Source organism: Phoxinus phoxinus, assembly GCF_949152265.1.
Source record: "Phoxinus phoxinus genome assembly, chromosome: 14".
In the NCBI taxonomy this organism is placed as follows: domain Eukaryota; kingdom Metazoa; phylum Chordata; class Actinopteri; order Cypriniformes; family Leuciscidae; genus Phoxinus; species Phoxinus phoxinus.
The window spans coordinates 18,780,342-18,804,304 of NC_136889.1; the positions used below are offsets into that span (position 1 = coordinate 18,780,342).

General features: G+C 37.9%; 2 protein-coding genes and 1 long non-coding RNA gene across 3 annotated transcripts; all 3 read right to left on the reverse strand.

The window, feature by feature from the left end:
- Positions 1 to 608: 608 nt before the first annotated feature.
- On the reverse strand, positions 609 to 6,993 carry LOC307010790. Its single transcript, XR_013800272.1, has 4 exons — positions 6,890 to 6,993; positions 2,074 to 2,165; positions 1,712 to 1,815; positions 609 to 755 (listed from the first exon to the last, which is right to left on the reverse strand). It is a non-coding gene; the product is annotated as an uncharacterized lncRNA (long non-coding RNA).
- Positions 3,391 to 5,133, reverse strand: kcnf1b (potassium voltage-gated channel, subfamily F, member 1b). The gene has a single exon (XM_079635314.1). The coding sequence runs from the start codon at positions 4,911 to 4,913 to the stop codon at positions 3,459 to 3,461; it is 1,455 nt and encodes a 484-aa protein (XP_079491440.1). The 5' UTR covers positions 4,914 to 5,133; the 3' UTR covers positions 3,391 to 3,458.
- Positions 6,994 to 7,598: 605 nt separating the features above from the next.
- rbm25a (RNA binding motif protein 25a) lies at positions 7,599 to 23,203 on the reverse strand. The gene is made up of 18 exons (XM_079635680.1): positions 22,931 to 23,203; positions 22,445 to 22,556; positions 22,305 to 22,354; positions 21,445 to 21,618; positions 20,838 to 20,895; positions 20,344 to 20,504; positions 19,138 to 19,326; positions 18,505 to 18,588; positions 14,904 to 15,151; positions 13,324 to 13,435; positions 12,921 to 13,010; positions 12,254 to 12,327; positions 11,078 to 11,228; positions 10,612 to 10,990; positions 9,610 to 9,917; positions 9,362 to 9,460; positions 9,234 to 9,281; positions 7,599 to 8,728 (listed from the first exon to the last, which is right to left on the reverse strand). The coding sequence occupies exons 2-18, from the start codon at positions 22,536 to 22,538 to the stop codon at positions 8,636 to 8,638; spliced, it is 2,412 nt and encodes an 803-aa protein (XP_079491806.1). The 5' UTR covers positions 22,539 to 22,556; positions 22,931 to 23,203; the 3' UTR covers positions 7,599 to 8,635.
- Positions 23,204 to 23,963: the final 760 nt, after the last annotated feature.

Consider the following 23,963-nt stretch of genomic DNA (forward strand, 5'->3'; position numbering starts at 1 on the left):
CTTCTAACCTGTGCACAGTCATGAGGAAGTAACTTTCTTATACGGTAATCAACATGCTGTGAACATGTAGCACACAATGTTAGCATTATCTGGAAAGTGTAATATTCAGCTATAAAGTATGTAAACACTATGAGAATAATGTGTGAATGTGTCTGCCGGGAAAATAACTCAATCACATGGTCCAATGCACAGCTGAGATGTGTAAGGCGCATGCACACGTACAAGACATGTAGCTTCAGCCATATGCTTGTAAATATAAATCACACGCAGAGAGAGTCTTACTCACACTCTTAATTGTAGTATGAGAAGAGAGGAGAGATATTTTGATGAAAGATTATGAGGGCACACACATTTAAAAAAAAGATAACGATGTGCACAAATAAATATTTTATAATAAATACTGCAATATTCCAGAAAACTTAAGAAATGTACATTTGTGACCAAGCAATTTTTAATAATAGCCGCAAATAGATTTCCACACCTTATGATCAATACATTTCCATAACATTTTCTATTAATACTCTAGAGAGAATATAGGAAATTCAAGCTGATTGGTAGAATCAGAGTTGATTTCACACAGACTTAGGGAAATACACTCTACCGCTTATTCTCAATAGCAGAACAGCACACATAACAATTGCAGATGGAAACGAAATTTGGTGGCATTATTACGGCTGATCTTCGTTTAGATCCTGTTAATTGGCATTGATGTTCTGAGGACTCTAAGTTCCCATGGTGATGGGGGCCCAAGAGAGCTGATTGGTGGAATAAAACAGGAGAACAACGAATCAGAGAACAGCACAGGTGGACTAAACTCAATGTGAAAGCTTCAAAGTTTTAAACCCCTACATTTATTCCTCAACAAAATTCAATATAAACTTTCAGGAACACTTAAAACTGTTATACAAAAGAAGTACACACTACAGGGGCTAAGATAAATGTACACTCTCCGTTAGAAACCTTCAAACTATTCACACAAACCCACACAGAACATACTCCTCACGCTGTGAATCTAAACCATGTCAGCTATCTCATCACGCTTGTAGAGTAGCCATCTTGTCTGAGCGTTTCCAGGGTGTATGTGAGAACCCCCTGCCGTGCAGACATGTTCTAATGCTTCTCTATATAACAACCAGACACACATTCCCTCCATAAACGCTCTGTATCGGTTCTCATGACTGACACCAGCCCACATCATGCTAGAGGTCCTATTCTTAGCCTCCAGTGGCTCTTTGCTGAATTTCAGCATGTTTGTGTGGATTCTGACTCATTTGTTTTTATCTCCGTGCTGGATTGTTGAGTCAGGAATTGGACATCAGGATAAAGATGAGAGTAAATCTCTCGCAAGATGCAAAAGCAACATTTCAGAATCTCAGCCTACTTCTTTAGACACCTGTAGTGCTGACTGTTTACACAGGAGCATGGTGCTTTAAAGCTAACCTGAACAAGTAGTGCACTTGACTTTAGGAGCAAGAGACTGCAGCCAATAGATCGACACTCTAATGCATCGACAAAAACCATGTTGTTACAAATGCAATGGTCAAATGCATTTCCGACAACCTCTGAATTTGCTATGAGTAATCGTAAATGTTTTGGACCCCATTTACAACTGTGTTTAGCACTTACCAGGATATAGAGATAGAGAGTAAAAGAGAGAATGAGAGAGTCAGAGACTATGCAAATTATTTAATTTGAGGAAGGTAAGACTCACCTCCCAGTCAGCAAATTTTCTTTGGCATAGATTTGGCCCACATAAACAGCTGAAGTGTGGCCCAGATTATCGTGTTTGCTGGCCCGCTTGCTTTTTAGCCAGAACTAAACTAAAACAGTGCCTCATAACTCCCATAGTGAGCCAAATAATAAAAACAAATGTGGCCCATTTGTGAACCTTAGTACCACACATAATATATGATTTAAAACAAGCACTAGGCATATTACAAATGAGAGAGAGAGAGAGAGAGAGAGAGAGAGAGAGAGAGAGAGAGAGAGAGAGAGAGAGAGAGAGAGAATGTCAAAGAGAAAGTCAGAGACTATGTGTATCATTTAATTTGAGGAAGGTACAGTAAGACTCACCTGTAGCTCCGCATTCACCTGAGTAACTCTTCCTCCCAGTATAATGTCTGAGAATATCTGTCTGTCATGTCTACTTGCTTGTAAGTATAAAACTGAGAATTGGACAACAAAAAACACCACTATTAAAATAGACAAACTGGACAAAATAATTACTAAAAAATAAAAGGAGTAATATTGTGAAATATATCATTCTAAGATGCTGATTTGGTGCTCAAGAAAACTTTCTTATTGTCAAAGTTAAAAAAAGAATGTTTTTCTGCTCAATATTTTTGAGGAAACCATAATTTTGTGTAACCGTAAAAGGGGGGGGGGGGGGGTTATTCAGTAAAGACATGTTAAATTGATCAAAAGTGACAGTAAATAATAATAATAATCAACTTTATTTTATACAGCACCTTTAAAAGCAGCTTCTCAAAGCGCTGTACACAAAACAAGCAATACATAGCTTATTATAAAGATATTTATAATGTAATAACAAAATATTTGTTTTAAATAAATGCTGTTCTTTTGAACTTTCTATTCCAAGAATGTAACCACAAAAATATTGAACAAAAAAAAAACTGTTATTAAAAATGTTTTTAACATTGATAACAATAAGAACCTAAGCATTATTTGAGCACTAATCATAATTACTTATAATAATCAAGCACGAAATCTGAATATTAGAATGATTTCTAAAGGATCGTGTGACACTAAAGACTGTAGTAAAGATGCTGAAAATTCAGCTTTGCCATCACAAGAATAAACTATATTTTAAAATACAAAATATTTTTATTGTAATAATTTCAAAATATTAAGGTTTTAAATAAATTTAAGTCAAGTACAAGTAATGATGCTAAAATCTACCCCACTACTGAGAAGAGTGGTAACACTAATTAGAAGAAAAAAAGAAAAAGAAAATTGTGCATGAATTCATTTTTTTAAACAGTTACTTATTGGCAATTCATGGTTTCAGTTCAGTCATTAACCCTTTAACAACTCAAATGATAAAAATATGTGAAATTATACTTTACCTCAGATTTGCTGTTTGTCCTGTAAATCCTTGATTTTTTTTTTTTATAAACACTTACTACTTTACTGTAACATCAGGAGGGCATGACTGATTGCACACCTGTTGCTCATTGTATTTGCATTTGTTTGTTAATATGTCTAAATCTAAGTCTAAATATTTGAGTGGCGCCATAATTATCTGAAACACATACGCATGAAGTTTGACATGCACTTTATTTAATTAAGACAAAATAACACTTTGAAGAACTCATTTTTGATGTCCAGTGAAAACAACACAAGCAGCTTGACGGTCACGTTGCAGCACAGCAGTTTATAGCGCACAATGACCATAATAACACAAGCTCTCGTGAAACCGAGTTTCTTTCACTTTTATCCTAAGTAAGGCTTTTCTTTTTCACGGGCTCCTTCTCAGTTCTGTGCGCTCCATAAAGGAGCGGGATGAATGTTTCGCTACGCGATGCGCGCAAGGCACCTTCCCACGCGCACCCGGGCGCGTCAGACCTGCGCGAGGCGCTTTTGACTGCGAGCTCGAGCGCGCGCAGCTCCATGAGTTCCAGCTCGTGCTTAGCGGCAGTCTCGAGTACCTTCTGTTTGTTGTAATAGATAACGAAGTTATTGATGATGGGGTGGATGGGAAGCGCTATGGCGATCACCCCGCACAGAAAGCTGATTGCCGCGTTGCACCGACCCAGAGTGGTTTTTGGGTAGATGTCCCCGTAGCCGACAGTGGTCATGGTGATGATGGCCCACCAGAAGGACTGCGGGATGCTTCTGAATAACGTCTCCGGGTGGCTCTGCTCCATGGTGTACCCGAGTGCGGAGAACACGAAGATGCCCACTCCCATGTACATAAGGAGCAGACCCAGCTCCTTGAAGCTCCTTTTGAGCGCGTATGTAAGCGTCTGCAGGCCAGAAGAATGGCGCGCCAGCTTAAAGATCCGCGCAATGCGCATGATGCGAAGAGCCTGGACCGCCTGCTGCACGTTGGCCAGCTCCATCATGGCCGTGCCGAGGTACGTGAGAACCAGTACCACGTAGAAGGGCAGAATGGCCAGGAAGTCTATCATATTCATGAAGGAGAGAGCGAAGCGCAGCTTGTTAGGGGACGATGCAAGGCGCAGCACATACTCTACCGTGAACCAGCCGATGCATGCCGTCTCGATTGCATCCAGGGTCGGATGCTCAATGCGGTTCCCTTCGGAATCCTCCACCTGGAGGTCCGGTATGGTCCCGAGACACATCACCACAGATGAAACTAGAATGAACAGAAAGGACACGACGGCAATTACGCGTGCGGGAAGCGAGGAGTCTGGTTTCTCCATGAGCTTCCAGACGAACTTTTGCCATCTCTCATTGCGGCTCACGGCAGGGTCAGGGTACAAATCATCCAGGATCAGTTTCACCTTGTCTGCAATCTCCGCCAACTCTTCCTCCTTCTCGCTTAAGTTACTCTTGCAGCATTCGTCCAAGTAGCTCAAATCAATCTTCCAAAACTCCATCTCTTTAATAAAACAAATAGGGCAGATTCCGCGCTTCATATGTATCTCCCCAAAATAGTACACTTCTACGATGCATTTAAACGAGTCAGGGTCTCTGTCGAAGTAGAATTCTCGTTTCCCAGGGTCATAATCATCGCATAGTGATGAAATGATATCAAAACTCCGAGTTGAGCAATTCACAAGTTCGGCGAGCCTGCTGTCCGGATAGCGGTTCAGAATGTCCCCGCACAGCACCAGCCGCACGCCGCCGATGTTCACGGCGATTTCTTTCTCGTCGCTGCTCGACGAGTCGTTACAGTGTGCGAACCGGGTCCTCGGTAGCGTCCACATCCTCGCAGCCCTGCTCTCAAAACATTTCAATCGCGTTAAATGTTAGAAACGGTGAGTAGTGAAAAGGCGCACGGAGACGCAGGATCCTCATGTCAAAAGAGGATGCAGATTGACTTCATAAATACTAAAGACATGCTAAAGAGTAAAATTAAATCATGTTGTTGTGTAAATAAGAAAAAGCTTTGATAAGAAAAAAGAATCAGGAGACTGATATCTTGATTCGAGCAGATAACATATCTGTGCGCTTTGGCGCAGTGAAAGCGCGCAGTTGGCACAGCAGTAACAGGTCTCCCCCCTCCTCCATGCGCACCTCTCTCTCCCTCTCTCTATAACCCGACACTCGCCTGGTGTTTCCTGCATTTCCAGCCTTTTAGAGCAACTTACGAAAAGTCAAGTCAATAGTGTGCGAATCCATATCAGTTTAAAGGAAATTCTCTGTAGGAGATGTTTAGGTCCTCTGTGGTGAAAATTAAGCTTTTAATGCTGTGCATATGTCTATGTGTTTTTAATATGAATTTGTACATGGTTTGTCTTAAAGCATAAGTCAACACCATTGCTGAGTATTTCCTCCTTAAAACTGCAGTGAACCAAAGACCGTCTCAAAATCGCGTTTTGAATCGCTGGTGTTTCTGACGTCACAAACTACCTTGTAACCAATCACATCAACATGTGATCTTCAACGTGTTCGACGTCAATGAGCTGGTGTGAGTGAGTGGAGGCGGGGATAATTTACATCTTCATATAGGCTAACCGTGTAGGCTAGGCTATGTGAAATGAGGCAAGGGTGTAGAGTTTTCCTTTTTCGTGCAGTATCATGCAAAAATAAAGGTCTAGTAACTAACGCGACTCTTAATGCGTAACGTTAATAGTGACCCATATCTGATAGATTTGTTATTTCAAAAGTATAATAAATAAAACATAAAAAGCAAATATCAGGTTTGTATGGCTATGGCCGACAGTAGGAGTCGAAAGCCGGGCGATAAAGGTCGGTAACGTTAACCGGAATCAGGAAACATCCACAAATCCAGAGGAGCAAAGACACGAATGAGACTAAATAGCAGACAAATCAAATGAAAAACTAAACAGTGCGAGCGGGGCTACATTAACGTTAGTCACATTAGAAAATGAAGTTGAAGGTTGTGTTTGAATAATTACGTAGGCTATCTTATTTAGCTGAGGTAGGCTAAATGAAATGAAGAATGAGACAACACAATGAGCCCAACGGGCGGATGAAATTTATAAAAAAGGCTGATTTTCGCGCTTCAGGGCAGTGACGAGTATAAAGTCCAATGGTTGTCAAGACACCTTAGGCACAACCAGGGCACAACATATATGGCCCTGAACGGTGGTTTAATGTCAACATTGTGACAACGCTGTAACAACCTTCAACACACAACGTAGTTATAGCAAGCTTTTGGCCATGTTGTTAAAACGTTGTTAGAACTAGGTTGGGTACGTTGTGCCAACGTTTTGTGTTTGCTGGGAATTATAGACGTGACACAAATAACATGTTTGAAAAATATTAGCCTACTGACTTTAATATAGGCCCTATATTTAAAATATCACAAAATTAGGCTGTTTATTTAGGATTTTGTGACACAATTGCGTCAGAATAGCTGCTCGATTCATCTGTCAGTCACTACTGGAGGTGTCACAAGTTACACACGGCGACATGTTCCGCGACTCGGTGTCAGTCAGCTGTCATGTCAGTGTGTCGCGAAAATGTCAGTTAGTCACATGCCAATGAAGACCGGATGTGCCAATAAGCATGATGCCACTTAATGTAAATCTGCTATTACAACTGTAACTCAAGTTTTATTGAGTTAATTACTGAAACGATGTTTGAAAACAGTGGTGAAAAACATATAACTTACATGTAAGGATCTTTTTTTCTTCTTCTCAATGGAGAGGGAAATGACACCAAATAAAAAAAACCAGTTTGCATAATTAATACACTGGTTGTTCACTTCACTCACCTCGAGATACTTCAGCGCACGACAAGAACCTGGATATTTCCATCAAGTTCAAGTTGATTCGTACATCACAGAAATAACGTCTGTGCTAAATAAATACCGAATAGGGCGTTTCTGAATTAATATTAGTCAATCAACATTTAGTTCACCCGTTTCTCAGAGCAGAGGCGACAACCTGCATCCCGAGGAATTGCGCCACCCGTAGAAATTTTAGTAGAATTGCAATAATAGACAGCACAGATGTAATCATTCCGTTTGTTTTGTTTTAACCAAGAAAATTAAAGGGATAACTCACCCACAAATGAAAATGTAGACAGAAAAAAGATAGAAACTTATGGTTGGAACAACTTGAGGGTAAGTAAGAGATGTTTTTGGGTGAACTATCCCTTTAAATACTGTAACTTCCACCATTTCCACCCAGGGAATTAACTTATACTGACATGCTTTTATATGGAGTAAGTTGTCACAATGGGAGGCTTCTATTAAATTCCATATTATTTAGCTGCTATTGAATGGCTTTTATGCTAAATGTAAACTGTAAAACAAACAAGTATGAAGCCTAGAATAATACAACAGCATGGCAAGACGAAAAATGAATTGTATAAAACATACAAATGGCATTTATGAAAAATACTCTGTATGGAGAACACAATTAGAGGAAAATAAAACTAGTAATTAGACATTTGACTTGAAATATAGACAACACTTGACAACTTGCCCATTCTCCAGAATTCATTTGTAAATACATATGAAACACTGATCTGTTAAGCATTAACCAATGTGACTTATCTTTATTACTAATCTGTGGTCAACATGGCAGTGTGAAATATTAAAGCAACTTGTATCTGTATGATTTTAGATCTGAGAACTACACACACAAAAAATAGAGAGAATGTGATCAAAGTAGCAAAAAAGTACTGGTTCCAGTTTAGAAAATCAAACATTTTAATATTTCAAAGTCAAAGCAATCACCATGGAAACAAACCTTCAAATGGGCTGGTATGTGCAAAATACACCACATTCAAAACCACTGCTGCAAAACCAGACAAACTTGGAGAAAATCCCATTTCTCCACAGGTATGGCTTCATTCAGCACGTTTACAATTAGATATTTAATCCCCATTTAAACATTATTCTTTTCGATACAGCACACACACAAGAAAAATCATCATACTTTTCTGTAATGAGCCAAGTAGACAGTAAAAACCAACTGAGTTCACGTAAATAATAAAAGGGCGGGGGAAAAACGTTAGCTGATTGAACTTGGTTGTGCTAAAATTGAGACTTAAGAGAATTAAATAAAACCTACAACTAAGTCGAATGGAAAACAGCCAGCCAAAGTAGACTCCTCATTTAATCTGGGCATGAAAGAAACTTTCAACTTTTTGACGTTTTGGCAATGCTTTCAGACCAACTGGCACATGCCTATTATACACATACACACACCAGTGTACACATGCGCACACGTGCACACACACTCTACCTCACACCAGTGTACACACGCACGCATGCGCACACACATACAGACACACTCAACCTCACACCAGTGTACACATGCACACGGGCGCGCACACACACACACACACACACACATAGCTGTGCAGTTAATCCTCTAGAGTATATAGGAAGAGTTGAAGTGCATCAGTCTGTGGCGTTCATCCACCATACTTTAATTTAAAGGCTCTAAAAGCAGGAGAAGCCAGGCTCACTTCACCCTCTCTCCTGCTGGTTTCTCTCTCTCAGTTCATGTTATTTTACCAGGCCGATTTTCTTGGCTTCTGTTTCGTAGATCAGAAGTCTCCACATTTTCACTATAAACACTTCCGCTTCTTCATCCAGTACCTGTAGAAAACACATCCCTGATTATCCACACAGTAAAAGTATTACTATTACTATAAAAACTATAAAAAATCTGATTTAATTTAAATAATTGTAAATGCTTTATACTTTTTCAAATATATATAACAAAATTTACACATTACTGCATGAGAATAATAATAATTTGATGGGATTCAATAAGATTTTTGGCACTGTGGAAATGATAAATGTGCTTAAGTGTCATGAAAATAATTTCACAATGCAAACAACCTTAATGGTTCTACTATAATACAATATAATATAATACAACATAAGGAATTTGGGGAGGAATATGTAATTACTGACTTTACAAGTTTTGTGAGATTCACCTAATAGTATTTATTGTGTGTGTGTGTGTGTGTGTGTGTGTGTGTGTGTGTGTGTGTGTGTGTGTGTGTGTGTGTGTGTGTGTGTGAGTGTGTGTGTGTGTGTGTGTGTGTGTGTGTGTGTGTGTGTGTAAAGTGTAGACACTTTTCCATGTGCTATTTACCATGGCAACATCATCTAGAATTCCCTCTGGTGTGCTGTGAGCCATGACCTGCAACAAGACAAAAAACAAACTAATGCCAAGAAAGGAGAACAGACAACATTACCACCCCGATAGAAACACAAACATACCTTGGAACAGACAAAGTCGACTAGTGTGGCTTCCTCCTCTCCAATGTATTCTATGATTTTCTTATTGATCCAGGGGCGGATCCTCCTGTCCATCAATGTCTGTGTGGGAAAAAGTGTCATTGATACATTGCACGCACACAAGTTACTGTTCAATATCTAGGCTATGTAATTACAGGCCACATTATACAAATAAACTGCAATTTAAAGCAGTCCCGCTAATGGCTTGTCTAATAGTGTTTTTTTCTCACCGTGTCCACCATGTTCCAGTCCAGTGGATAATTAAACAGCTCTTGTTTGACTGTAGGAATTTTCTCAATCAGACTCTTGATATGTTTTCGTTTTTCTTCTGTGTTCACACCAGGCCGTGACCCCGTGACCTCTGCGCCATCTAGGCTAAGACCTCCCCTCTCATCCTCACTGTAATCGAGAGGTACCAGCTTCCTCTTCTTGGGTGCTTCCTCGGTCTCCTCATCATCAAACTTATTAAAGACGCTGTCCACCACAGCAAGAGCCTTTCGTCTTACTGCCTGTGGCATTTTAGGACTTCCTGCAGCACCTGAGAGACAAAAAGTTGAATGTGAAAGAGAAGAAAAAACTTTTGTGACTTAAAGATATTTGGATGCTGAACATCGTATCAATGCAAACCAGAAGATTAAAAAATAAATAATAACATCACATCTAAGGGTAAAATTATATAAAAAAACTAAGTTTGAATCAAGTTGCTAAGTGGTTCAGGCTGAAGTATCTTCTGAAGTTTTCACTAAATCTTAATTCAGAATACCGGGGTCAGTATTTCATTTAATAAATTAATACTTTTATTCAGCAAGGACGCATTAAATTGATCAAAACTGACAGTAAAGACATTGATAATGTTACAAAATTACAAAAAAATATTTCTATATCAAATAAATGATGTGTTTTTAAGCATTCTATTCATCAAAGAATCCTGGGGGGGGGGGGAATTATCATGGTTTGAAAAAATATTAAGCAGGACAACTGTTTTCAACATTGATAATAATTAGAAATGTTTCTTGAGCAGTAAATCATCATATTCTAATGATTTTTGATGTGACATTGAAGACTGAAGTAATGATGCTGAAAATTCAGCTTTGCAATCACAGGATTAAATTAAATTTTTAAAATATATATTAAACAGAAAAAAGTTATTTTAAACTGTAAAATTTTCCTTTGGTAAGGTATTTTCCTTCAGCTTTGGTAAGCAAAAGAGAGTTCTTTAATAACACACAGACCTAGTTTGAGACTGAGGCCTATCTTCGGCCGGAGCTCTTCTGTGGGTGGGGCCTCATGTGAAGAGTTCTCATGTGGAGCGATGTTGTCGCGAGGTGATTCGCTGATGGGTGTGAGGGGTGAGGCGTTCCCACTGGCTGAAGAGACAGAGGGTGCCGTGGTAACAGGTCTAAGTGTTGGCTTCAGGCATGGCTTGGCCTCTCGGTCATCATCATCCTCCTCTTCACCTTCCTCTTGGTCGGTGATGTTATTGTCCGAGGAGTACGCCTCCTTCTCCACAACTCCTTTTCTCGGATGCTCCTCACGGGAGACTTGCAGCACCTCCTCAATCTGCTCTTGCTTTAGAGGAGGCTGCTGCTGCTTCTCGGCCTCCTGCTCTATCTTTAATGCAAAAAAAACACACACAGTTACACACACACACACACAGATAAATGCAGACATAAACACACACACACAAACATAAAGTACCCTCTGAAGTTCAGCATCAGGATCTGGGTGTCCTTCTGCTAGGAGTCTCTTTCTGATCTCCTCCAACTCATCTTTCTCTCTTTTTCGGTCTCTATCATCTAATTCCAGCTCTTTCTCCCGATCTCTCAATCGCTTCTGCAATGCACTGCCCCTGAGAGAGACAAAGAGAGATCAAGTAAAATAGACAAGTAAATGTGGGTTTTCTTAAAGGGGGGGTACAATGGTGTTTCATATATTCAGAGTTGTTTACAGTGTTAAAGAGATGGATTCTCATGCTAATAATGGCCAAAGTTTGAAAAGTTATTTTGAACGAATAACAGAGAATTTCTGTGCTGAAAATCATACTTCCGGATTGCAACACGTTTCGGTTGGTTTTTTTCTATCGTAGATCTAATGACGTAGACCAGAGTGGAACTCCTTATATGAGCATTGCTCTCGGAAAAGCGCGTTCACGCACACGTCGACCAGAGGAGAGAAAGACCGCGCTTATCGACGCGCTACTACCGGAAATCATCATCAGCAGCGCTAAATAGGAATGGTTGATGTCAAGAATGTCTCCAAAAAAGTGTGTTTTGGGATGTGAGGGAAAGTTTACCTTGTTCAGCTTCCCAAAGAACCCAGTGTTACTGGAACAGTGGATGCAGTTTGTATTTCCGGGACAGCAAAGGAGTGTGGCAAGTGCGGTTTTGTGTTCTGGTCATTTCAGTGACGAATGTTTTATTAACAAGGCCGAGGTCGTCGCTGGATTTGCAAACCAAATACTATATATATAGTAATATGGCCTACCGCACCACGATCGATAATAAGCAAACCTTCCCGGGCGCCCCCGCTTGACTCTATAGCTCCGCCCACGCCCAGAATCAAGGACCTCGGCTTTTTCCGGTTAGAATCGGAAAGCTGTATTTTTATTTTATAAATATGATGAAACTAAAGACTTTTTGGAGATATGAAAGACGCACGATTACTCTATAGGTACTCAAGATTAACATGAGATTGACTGAAACTAAGTATTTTACCCCCCCTTTAAACTATGGTCAGCTAAGATGTTAAATAATATTTCAAGATTACTTTCACAATTTTTGTGTAATCTTACAAACCTTAAAAATGGCAGTACTGTTATTCAATTACCCTGACATGTAAACGAGCAGCAATGCAATCATTTCTTTAGGTTTGTACCTGTAGTATTTGGGATCATCTCTGTCATCATCATAATCCTCCAAGAACTCTTTCAGGCGCTTGGCTTCTTTAGTCTATGAAAAAAAACAAAGCTTTATTTGCAGTGACAATTTATTGCGTGACATATTGGAAAAAAAGATGATTTGAAGTGGCCGTTAAGTTTCCTGTGCGTGTTAGACTAATTTACTCCTTGTACTATGCCTTGAAAATATGACAGCGTTAAGGCAAAATGTGGCAAAACTGTTCAAAACTTTGCAGACAGTAAAGAATTTACTAATATTTTTTATAACATTATATATAATTTTAATATTACAAATAAATGCATTATTACAAATAAGCATTACAAATAAGCATGCATCACCATGGTTTCAACATTGATAAGAAATGTTTCTTGAGCACCAAATCAGAATATTATAAATTATTTCTGAAGGATCATGTGACACTGAAGACATTTTAAAATATATTAAAACAGTAATTTTAAATTGTAATATTTCACTGTAAAATTACTGTTTTTACGGTATTTTTGATCAAATAAATGCAGTCCTAATAAGCAAGACATCGTTTAAAAAAAAAAAAAAAAAAAAAAAAAAAAAAAAAAAAACCTTTACTTGAATCATCATGTATAATACACTCGGATAACTAATAGTTTTCATCAATTTATTCTTACCATCTCTCTGTGTCTTTCCTCCTCTCGCTCTGTTTCTTTACTGTAGTCCCTTGTTTTTTTCCTCTCTCTGATCTCCCAGTTCTTCAGGCGCTGTGAAAGACAAACATTACAGTATTTTACTGTGTTCGGTTTCAAGCACAATTCTGTTTGTCCTGTTTGGCATTTGAGAATAAAGGAGGTCAGATGGTTTAGAAGCAGGACACTACAGAGCTCCAGAGACAGAAGCAGTGCTCTGGAAACGGCACAGATATTCTCTCGCCAGCTTTTATGGACCCAAAACCTAATCATTTAATTTCAACATGAACATTTAAATTAGATAAAATTCTAAATTCGCAAAGAGCAAGGAAATCATGTTATCTGTGATGTTCCTTTATGGTCTTCTAGAAAGATAAAGATTTCAAACCTCCTGATAGGCTGCCTCCTTTTCACGAAGCTTCCTCTCCAGCTTCCGTCGTTCGTACGCCTCCTCCTCATCTTCCTCTCGCTCCCTTTTCTTCTCTTCTCGACTCTTCTCCCTTCAAAACAAAATAGCGCCCACACACAACATTTATTCTGTACATTAGAAACTAGCAATTACACTACTTACAGAAGATAAACAACACTTACAAAGGATATAAAGACAAAGCTTTTAGACGAAGCTTTTCGATGGAACTCAACAAAAAAAAGAACAATCTTAGAAAAAAAAACATGTACTCTAAAGACCCCATTTAAATGGTTTTACAAATATAAGTAGGTATTTTATACTCTTTTTACTTTATTATTTGTTTTTTGATGGACTGTGTTTTTGTTTTATTTACTTATTATATAGTATGTCCTTTTTATGTTTTAGTGAATTACTGCTTTTTAATTTGTCCTACTTCATTTATTTATAAACTACAGTTACATATGTTCTGTAAACTTTGTCATGTGAAGCACTACGAGAAACAATGTTTGAAAGGTGCTATAGAGATAAAGTATTTAGGTTTGTTTGCTTCGGTTTTCCCAGAAGATAAAGACTATATATTTTAATGTGTATATATATATAGAACACTAGAAAACGGACAAATCTCTTTGACATGGATGGAGATGAAATAGTCACCATATTTTCTTTCTAATATAGTGTATTAAAGGGTCACTAAACCCTAAAACAACTTTTTTTAGTTAATGATCTGTAAGACTGGGGCTTTATTAATGCAGTTCATTGATTCAAGTAATTTTTTTGACATTTGGGTATAAAGTGTTTTAATTCTACAATATATGGTGTAAAAACGTCTGAGTGCTGCCCTCTTTAGGTTGCCCTCTTCAGGTTGCAAGATTTCAAAAAATCTTGCAAACTTTCATTCTTTGCACACCTTTATTAACCTTTTCGCACGCAAGTTTAAAATATTCTGGCTGACCCCCAAGCGTGAGTTTTTCTAGGCGACCGTTATTTAGAACGCATCACTTTTATTGTTTCCATGGTGACACGTCATTGCTTGTCATGTGACGCACCTCAGCCACAACAGCGCTGAATGACTGATGACATTTTTCCTTTTTTATTCAAAATATTCACAAATGTGTTAGCTATAATATGAAATATCTGATATTTCGATAGTCAAATATGTGTAAGTAGACGTGTTTTGTTGTTTAAACACCTTTATAACGACCGCGTTAGTTGAGCTATATGCACGATGGGCGCCGCCATGTTAGATTGCGCAGCAGTTCAGAGAATCGGATCTGTTGGATTTACATCACGTGAATTTATCTACTTCTCTGGCTTAGCACCACCAGCCAACACACGATTGAATTTAGCAGCAGATCACGTGATGCACTGACCGTTCTAATCACACCGGTGTGATCGTACGCTCCAGGGAGCAGCCTAGACTGATCACACCGGTGTGATCGTACGCTCCAGGGAGCAGCCTAGACTGATCACACCGGTGTGATTGTACGTGCGAAAGGGTTATGTAACGCGTCAGTCAAAGTTCAAATACAGATGTTTGCAAAGATTCTAGTCATACACACCTTGATCTGCTTCTGTCTTTACTGCGATCACGACTTCTCTCTTTCTCCCGCTCTTTCTCCTTTGTTCTTTCACGTTCACGGTCTCGCTCTCTCTCTCGCTCCTTTTCTCTCTCCTTCTGTCGCTCTCTCTCCCGCTCCTTCTCTCTCTCTCGGTCACGTCGTTCTTTCTCGCGCTCTCTTTCTTTATCTCTTTCTCTCCTCTCTTTCTCAACCTGCTGTTTTTCTTTCTCCTTCTCCTCCTCTAGTTTCTGCAGTATTCCAGTGGGGAAAGAGAGAAATTAGTTCATGTAAGTGTGAGAACACGCATATAGAAAAAAAGAGCAAAGCTCCAGAAACTCCCTGGAAACAGAATGAGGTTTAAAATAATGAAGCCAGATGAAAATCTCATGATTTCAGGACTTACACTCAACAGATGCACACACCGTATTCCTCTTCCATATAAAGTTTCATACATAGTTTCATTGTGCACATTTTATTTGATACTTCATTAAAAATATCATCCTACATGATTATGGACCATTTATAATATCTGAAATATTTAAAATGTAAAAAAAGAAAGAAAAAAAAGGCAGATAAACAGCCCACACTGCACTGAAGATAATTTATCTCTGATTGACCTGAAAAGATTTCACAGTTGTCTGTGACAGACATTTCTCTGGAAAGGTGGGTTAGTTCACATACACACAAATATATTTAAACATTCTCCCTACCAGGGTTGCTGTGATGACATTTCTGTAGTCTGTACCAATAAGAATTCTCAATATCAATTTCATTACCACAGCAAATATGCTTTATAAATACACTACATTTAAAAGTTTGGGGTCAGTAAGATTTTTTATGTGATGTCAAAGTTGAATTTTAGCAGCCATTACTCCAGTCTTCAGTCTCACATCATAAATCATTCTTCAGAAATCATTCTAATATGGCGATTTGGTGCTCAGAAAACGTTTCTGTTTATTTGAAAACAGATGTGCACATTTTTTATGGAAACCATGACACTTTTTTCAGGATTATTTGATGAAAAGAAACTTCATAAATTATTTGAAATATTATTTATTTCTATTTACTGTCACTTTTGATCAATTTAATACATTGTTGCTGAATAAAAGTATTGATTTCTTTAAAAAAATAAAGAATACAAATCTTGTTGACCAAAAACTTTTAAACGATAGTGTATATATACACATACATTTATAAACAAACAAATATATGTACACTTATTTATTTAAACAGTAAAAATATTCATATAAATATTAAATTAAAATAAAACAATGGAAAGCATTTTTAGCCCAAATATTGGAGTAATCAGAAGTGTTTGATTAATATTAATAACATAATACACAGCCACATCTATTTGGCTGCATTTACAACACAAAGAGTTGTCCATTCCTATAAAACTGACCCTTTTAATGAATACCTCTCCAAAACGTCCATTTTGACCAAGAAGTGACTGTTGTTCACACACATATATACGCACCTGTCAGTCAGACTCAGAAAGCCCTTGGGTACCAATTTGACTTGCATTATTACACTTTCTTATGTTAGTATCGACCTGGTACATCATTAAACTCTACACACCCTGTGTATTTCTCTCATAGTGCAACAGCGGATTTTAAAGCAGTGTTCATTATTTCCATTCACTGATTTATTTTTAAATCAGTTTTGAAGAGATCTGTAATACACTGTACCATCCAAATACATTCACTTTGGCAAAATGAATGAAATCAGAGAGGTGGAGTCTCACCCAAGGGTCGTCTTCTGTTGTCCCTCAGGCCTCAGTCGACCAACAAATATAAACAAATAAACACGAAAACAGACGCTGACCGTCCAGAGACAGAGAGGCTACATTAAAACTAAACGTTTCAAATAGCTGTGACAATAGAAAAGATATTGAATGATTACTGTGGAGAGCAACTCTCTGCTCTAAATGGTGAACGCTGATAAAAGAGGAAAGGCAAGGATAAACAGAGAGAGATGAAAAGATGAGCCCTAAAGAAGTGGGATCGTATGGAACGGACTTTCCTTTTGTTGAATTTTAACGAGCCAAAATTTTAATTTCGATTAACTTAACTCTGAATAAACACAATGAAAACGGGTTGAGACTTTTCCTTTTATTTTATTATTATTTATATCTCTTAATTTAAAGTGGGTCATAGACCATCATTTTTATTATAAATTTTGTTCCACTTATAATGTTAAACAAGTCTTTATGCTAAAAAAAATAACAACTGTCCATGCTCACTTTCTACCCTCTCTCACTGACCCTTAGGGCCTTTTTTCCTCCTGTGCCTGTAAGACTCCTATGTAAAGGCCCTCTTCACATGTTTTGCTTACCTTAAGTTATTTTCAACAAGTCTCTTTGAAAAAGTCAGCAATACATTGTTAAAACAGAGACATTTTTAATCATTCTGTTTCCATCGTACAATGAGCTTTTATATCAAAGTTCAAGGAAAATGTGATTACTTGTGACGTGATTGTCTTAAATACACAGATTCAATCTGATAATGTATCAGTTGTAATGTATCACTGTATCAAATGTAATGTAACAACAGAAAAAACACAAAAGCAATAGATAGAAACGGAGAGAAAGAGGGAATGAAAAAAGACAGAAATATGTCAATCTTACCTGAGCAATCTTCAGCTCTGTGCGTGCTGTGAAATGGCGCCCCCCTCGGACTAACAGTGAAAAATACTGCAGTGGTTATTCAGTACTGCATTTCTCACCAAAACCACTCTTTTACACAGAGGACTCGCAAAAGTTCACTGAGCTCTGCCCACACAACAACTTCCAAAAATACGGTTTATCGAACAACTTCCGCTAAACACACACACACTCAGGATTACTCAGGTTTGTCTTCTGAGGTCAAGATATGAAAGTGTGTTACATTTCAGCGGGTCATTTTAACACTACAGCATCTCTGAGGCCCAGAGCCAGTTGCGCCTTTGTTTATCCTCCAGAAGGGGGCGCCCAAGATATGAAGAATAGAAGAGGAGGCTCATACTTACATCCTCTATTCCAGCAACTTTTTCCAAAGCTCTGAGATTCATCTTGCTTTAGTCACCATATGACCTCTACCGTAATGGTGGGGTTTAATGAACAGATTAGCTTTAGAGGGAGGTTTACAGTTCGTTCATGCACTTTTTTTGTGTGGTAAAACTAGCCTGAACTGGTCCTGCCCATCTGCAGCCACTGTTTCTCTGAGTGGGAACAATCTAAGAGGCTTCTGCCCTATCTTTTCTATAACCATTCTAGAGAACAGCTTCTAATGCTGTCATCTAACACATTTTTAAGCCTCCATTTTGTTAGATCTTATGCTTAGATGCTACTAGATGGAAAAAAAACACAACAAAAGTGGCATTATTTGTAATAAATGTCAATAATGATGTTTCTTGGATTAGAAAATTGCCCAGCACGGCTGTCTAAAATGGGCAGGTTATATCAAAGTGGTACTACGGATTTATTTGTGTGAATTTACTCTATTCAGGTGTAGTTTCAGTTATAATAATGTGGGTTTAGAGTACTCTAGATGTGGCCGTCTTCAGTCCACAGACTAGGTTAAGAAAAGAACAGAGAGAAAGGAGGAGAAAAGGATTGTGTTACCTTGTGTGTGTCTCTGAATTTGCTTATCTCTCTGGAAATCAGGTCTCGCTTGTCATCCTCCAGCTCCATGGCATTTATATCATCCTGGAGAAAAGTATTATAGTAAAATCTATTAGTACATCTTAGCAGAAGCAGATACAGATTCAACCTTTTAAAAGTATGACCTTTAAGAGAAATAATCAGAATTAGTTTTCCAGACCTTTCTAAATACATCTAGAAAGGATTAGTTCAACCAAAAATGAAAATTCTGTCACCATTTATTAAGACAGATATGACTTTCTTTCATCCGTGTAACACAAAATGAGACATTTTTAATAATTTACCATTTTATCTTTTTCATACAATTATAATAAAGGGAGACTGAAGCTTTCAAGCTTCAAACATATATACAAATAATCATAAATGCAGTACTTATGACTTAAGTGCCATATTCCAAGTCTTCTAAAGTGACATGATAACTTTTGAAAGTAAGTACCGGTAAGTGATACGGGTTTGGGACAACATGTGAGTGAATAAATTATGTCAAAATATTTGAAGCGAAACTTTCTGCCAAATGTCCTAGTATATCAGTGATGTCATTATGACAGGCTTGCCAGGTCAGTATGGTTCTATACATAGTGAGAGCCTAAATACCTCCTTCTTCTCTCTCCGTTTCTTGCGTTGATGGGCTTCGGCATCCTGTGAGGAAGCTGAGAGCTCGCTGGAGTATTCCCGGATCAGACTGTCTATGGCACCCTTCACCATCTGATCACGTCGCTTCGTCTCCTCGTCCAGAACCTCTTCCTCCTCTTCGTCTTTAGGCTCTTCTCCAGTCTGAGGAGCCTGTATAGGGGATATGTATTTCTGTTACATCTGATACTTATCACTTTTCACAAACTCCTCTAAACAGGGAAATTCTCTGGACAACTTTAGACTGACATGATCCACAAACGCTCAATGAACCAGCTGAGGAGAATTCATTTTAAACTTTAATACTAGTAATTAACACAATGACCCTAAACATTCTTCTAACTATTCCCGGAACTACCTGCAACGGATGGAATCTGCTGGAACATTGAAAATAATGGACTGGCCCCATCAAAGTGCGGACCTCAACCCCATCGAACATATTTTCCCGCGAGTTGGAAAATAAACTGGACAGATCTATTGTACATTCAATGGAAAGCCTTTGGCTTCAGTTGCAGAAGGCATGGGATAACATTATTGTTGAAGTTCTGAGGAAATATATAGACACTGTCAGAGATTTGTGCTGCTGTAATTACAGCAAAAGGTGGACACACCAAATATTAAGGTCAAAAGTGGATAAACCAGTAGAACTCACTTCATCTGATATTTGTTATGCTTAGAGCAACCATCTGCATTTTTTTATGAACATTATGAAATGATATCGTGTTTTGGAGGCAAAAAAAGTATTAAAATATTTTCAGATCTGTCAGGTGTTCTAATCATTTTGGCCACCACTGTGTCTGTGTGTGTTTATATATATATATATAAAATATTACTACACCACCATTCAAAAGTTTGGAGTCAGTAAGTTTCCTATTCTCACTAAAGATATATTTATTCATTTAACACTACAGTAAGAACAGTAATATTATTACAATTTAAATATACAAAATGTATTCCTGATGGCAAAACAGCCAATATGTCAGTCTTCAGTGTCACATGATTCTTCAGAAATCATTCTAATATGCTGATTTGGTGCTTAAGAAACATTTCTTAGCATCATCAAATTTTGAACAGCTGCCTATTTTTAAAAAAAACGTACTGACCCCAAACTTTTGAATTGTGGTGTATGTATTGTATTGATTTAGCAGTTACTCCTGGAGGACATCTTACCCCGTTTCGTCTCCTCTGACTGGCCTTCCAGGTCTCCAGTTGAGCTTTGGTCTTTGCATCCACTTTCACAAGTAACTTCTTATCACCCACTTGCATTTCATGAAGCAGTCGGAGAGCTCTTAGCGTGGACTCTGGCTCTTTGTACTCACAGAATCCAAATGCTACAAACAAGTAAAAATTTAATAAGTTCACAACATCAGGTGAGACAGATGACACAAATTTAGATAGCTAAAGGTGTGATCTTTTTAAACGTATTGCTTTATAGGATCAGAAAACAGATCAGAGGACACTCATCTAAGAAAGCCCCCGTTTACAATTATAAAAACAATCATGAAGAAGGATTCTTCAGAAAATGTATTCAATACATTTAAAAATAACCAAGTCTGTAAAAAATGGCATGGCTAGAGCTCCCCGATAAGATGTTTCTTGATAATGGTGGACTACAAACTACTGACAGGCTATGCGCTGAAGGTTATTATAGTGTTACTTTATACCTTGCAGTTTTCCAGAAGCACCCTGAACTCTTTTCCAGCTGAGGACCAAACCACATTTCTGCAGAAGAGAAGAAAAAAAATATGTTGAGAAAAGCTGACTAATGAAAACATTCTGAGATAAATTATACATAACACAGACATTCCCAATAACATCGGGTCAAGTAAAAAATTAACCCCAAAATTTACAATTTAGTCATGATTTGCCTTCCCTTGTCATCCCTTCCTAAAGTTTTTCATTCATCTTTGAAACACAAATTAAGATATTTTTGTAAAGCTCAACTGTACTTGCTTGCTCGTGCATCAAGCAAGCACGTTTGAGCTTCCATTCACCATATTTGATGTGCTCTATGTATGTGCACTGATCAATGTTTATATATGAATAAAAGCATAAATTAAATCTGTTCATAATATAAAGCTCATGTCTGTTTTGAGTGTATGAACTTTAAATGGAGGGATATCTTCATTTGTGTTTCAAAGAGGAGTTTGGAACGGCATGAGGGAGACTAAATGATGACAGAATTTTTGGGAGAACAAACCATTTAAAGGGGTCTAAAATATTTAATATAACTGTGCAGACAAAGTTGGTGAATAAAGTCCCCACACTTACCGCCAACAACTGCCGCACCAACATATCCGAGGCCTTTTCTGAGATGTTTCCCACAAACACTGTGGTGGTCGGCCCTGTGCTGGTTCCCATACCTTCCTCTGGGACCTTGTTACGGGTGGCAATGGCTTCCTGAGTCAGCTTCTGAACCACTGGCACTGCAGTTTGAACGAAAACCTGCGAGACATTTAAGAAACAATTAGTAGCGAGTAATTTATAGCACGTAATAGACTATACATGGCTCACAGATCCATACATCTGAATTTGAAACCAGACTTGTTGTTTACTATTTAAAAACTGTAAGCATACTGCACCATGAGATCCTACATGGTCTCTCTGTAATCAGAACCTGTGAACTGCATAGCCTATAATAAAATATCCAAATTTATTTTCGGACTTAACAATTTAACAACATAACAATTAACAAGAAAAGGAAGAGAAAATAAATAAATATATAAACATAAATAAAAGTACACAACCATAAAAAATTACCATTTCCCCCACCCCCTCACAATCATCTGGCATGGATTGTTTGTCACATCATTAACATTGTTAAAAGTAAAAATACAGTGATCAATGACAAAGAATAAATGAAAATAACAAAGTCCAGAAGTAAAACAAGAAAGAAGAGGGGGGTGGGGGGGATTAATATGTAAAGTAGTCATTATGACATCCAAATTTCTTGTATATAAATTAACAGGACATTACACATGTACAGCGCAATATAACAGAATATAAGAAAAAGTTACACCTACATGTTCTCTCGTCCTGGTAACAGGGTTTTAATATTCCAAACAAATATTTGGACTAAATATTAGTTCCCAGGAAACCAAAACAAACATTTTAGCAGTCTTGGTACATACCCCTGGAGATGGAGTCATCATTCCTACAGGGACTGGCATTATTGGACTTGCTGAGGAAATAAACAAGTAAAGATTAAGAAAGTCATAAGCACTCCATAATGGCTATATGAATATACATCTCTTTCATCTCCGTGACGTACCTGTAGGCACAGTGGTGGGAAAGCCAGCAAACTGTGAGGGGGAAATGCCCGGGGGTAACTGGGCTATCTGGTTCAGGTGAGGAGGGAATGACATCTCTGCTGATACACCGATCTGTCAGAGAAATCGTTAAGTGTTTGACCATACAAAGTCACACTAACTGATATTTCACTCTTAAATAAATAAAAACCAATACATGTACGTTAGTAAACATAGATGCAGACTGCACATTCTAAACCAAAACTGCCTGCTAGATAACTAATGCATGTTTTCATCTCTGTCCTGCATCATATGAAAGCCAATTGTCTTTTCACCCAAGACATTGTGCGGAAGAAACACAATATTTGCATCAACAGCCATTGCATCCACATTTATTTTGAGAGCAAATTAAAATCACTACACTCCATTATATCCTAATTAATCTGGGAGGCCGGCTGGAAAATAACAAAAAATGCTCTGTATTCACTATATTGTTGATTAAGACTTACCAAATTCGGTTTTAGTATCTACTCCGCTGGAAATAATGTGACCTCCTATCTGCCACAGGAATGGATGTACAACTCGGTCAATAAAATAACTAATGTTTCTCTTTTGATTTGGTCATGCGTTCCTCTGATAATAACGAGCATCCATTGAAAACCCAAAGAAATACCGTCAGCGTCAGGAATGGCAATTTAGCATGACACTGGTGTTACAGACGGGCGGGGCTTAGTGACCTGGTATGGCTGGTTAAAATTATTATTCTCATGTCATAAGTCTTCACTTGCAATTTTCAATTCAGTTGTTATTAAAGGTTGTAGGTGTAATTTATTTGGGTGTAAATTATTGTCAAGAAAGCATCTGAAAAAGCAAGAGGACGGATTTGGTTTTGGATTATTCCAGATTAAGGCCACGGTATTTATTCATTTTTATATATTATGTTTAATAGTAGACTATGTCAGATATAAATCGTTGAAATTAATTAATTTATTTAAATATAAATTTTAGATTAATAATACGCTCAGTGGGATAAAACCATTATTGGGATACTTTTTGAGCCCACAAGCGCCTCCTAGAGGAAGACAGCTTTTGTGTATTTGGAAAACTAATAACATTCCGCCCAATGAGAACAATATTATCCCGGAACTGCTTTGACATGCAGCGCACAGCATCACATCAATGCTACAGCGCCACCAAACGTCCAGCGGACTTTCTTTTATGCAGAAATAGTCAACTATTTCAAAGAAGCAATAATATCTCACAAACAATATATTCTGGCTTTCTGACATAAACAAAGACGAATTCAACATGACATTAAATGCCACAAAACTCTGCCATAAGATTTGAATAGCAGTGTAGAGACATGTCTACAAAAAATATACAGTATCTTAAAAAAAAGAACACCAGATGGAGCCAAAGTGCAGAGAATATGGACTGATCTCTATACTCCCTATTACAGTATCAGTGACATAAGCTAACCAACTAAACAAACAAACCAAACAATAAATCAACCATCTATTTGGTTATGTATTTCAGTCAACA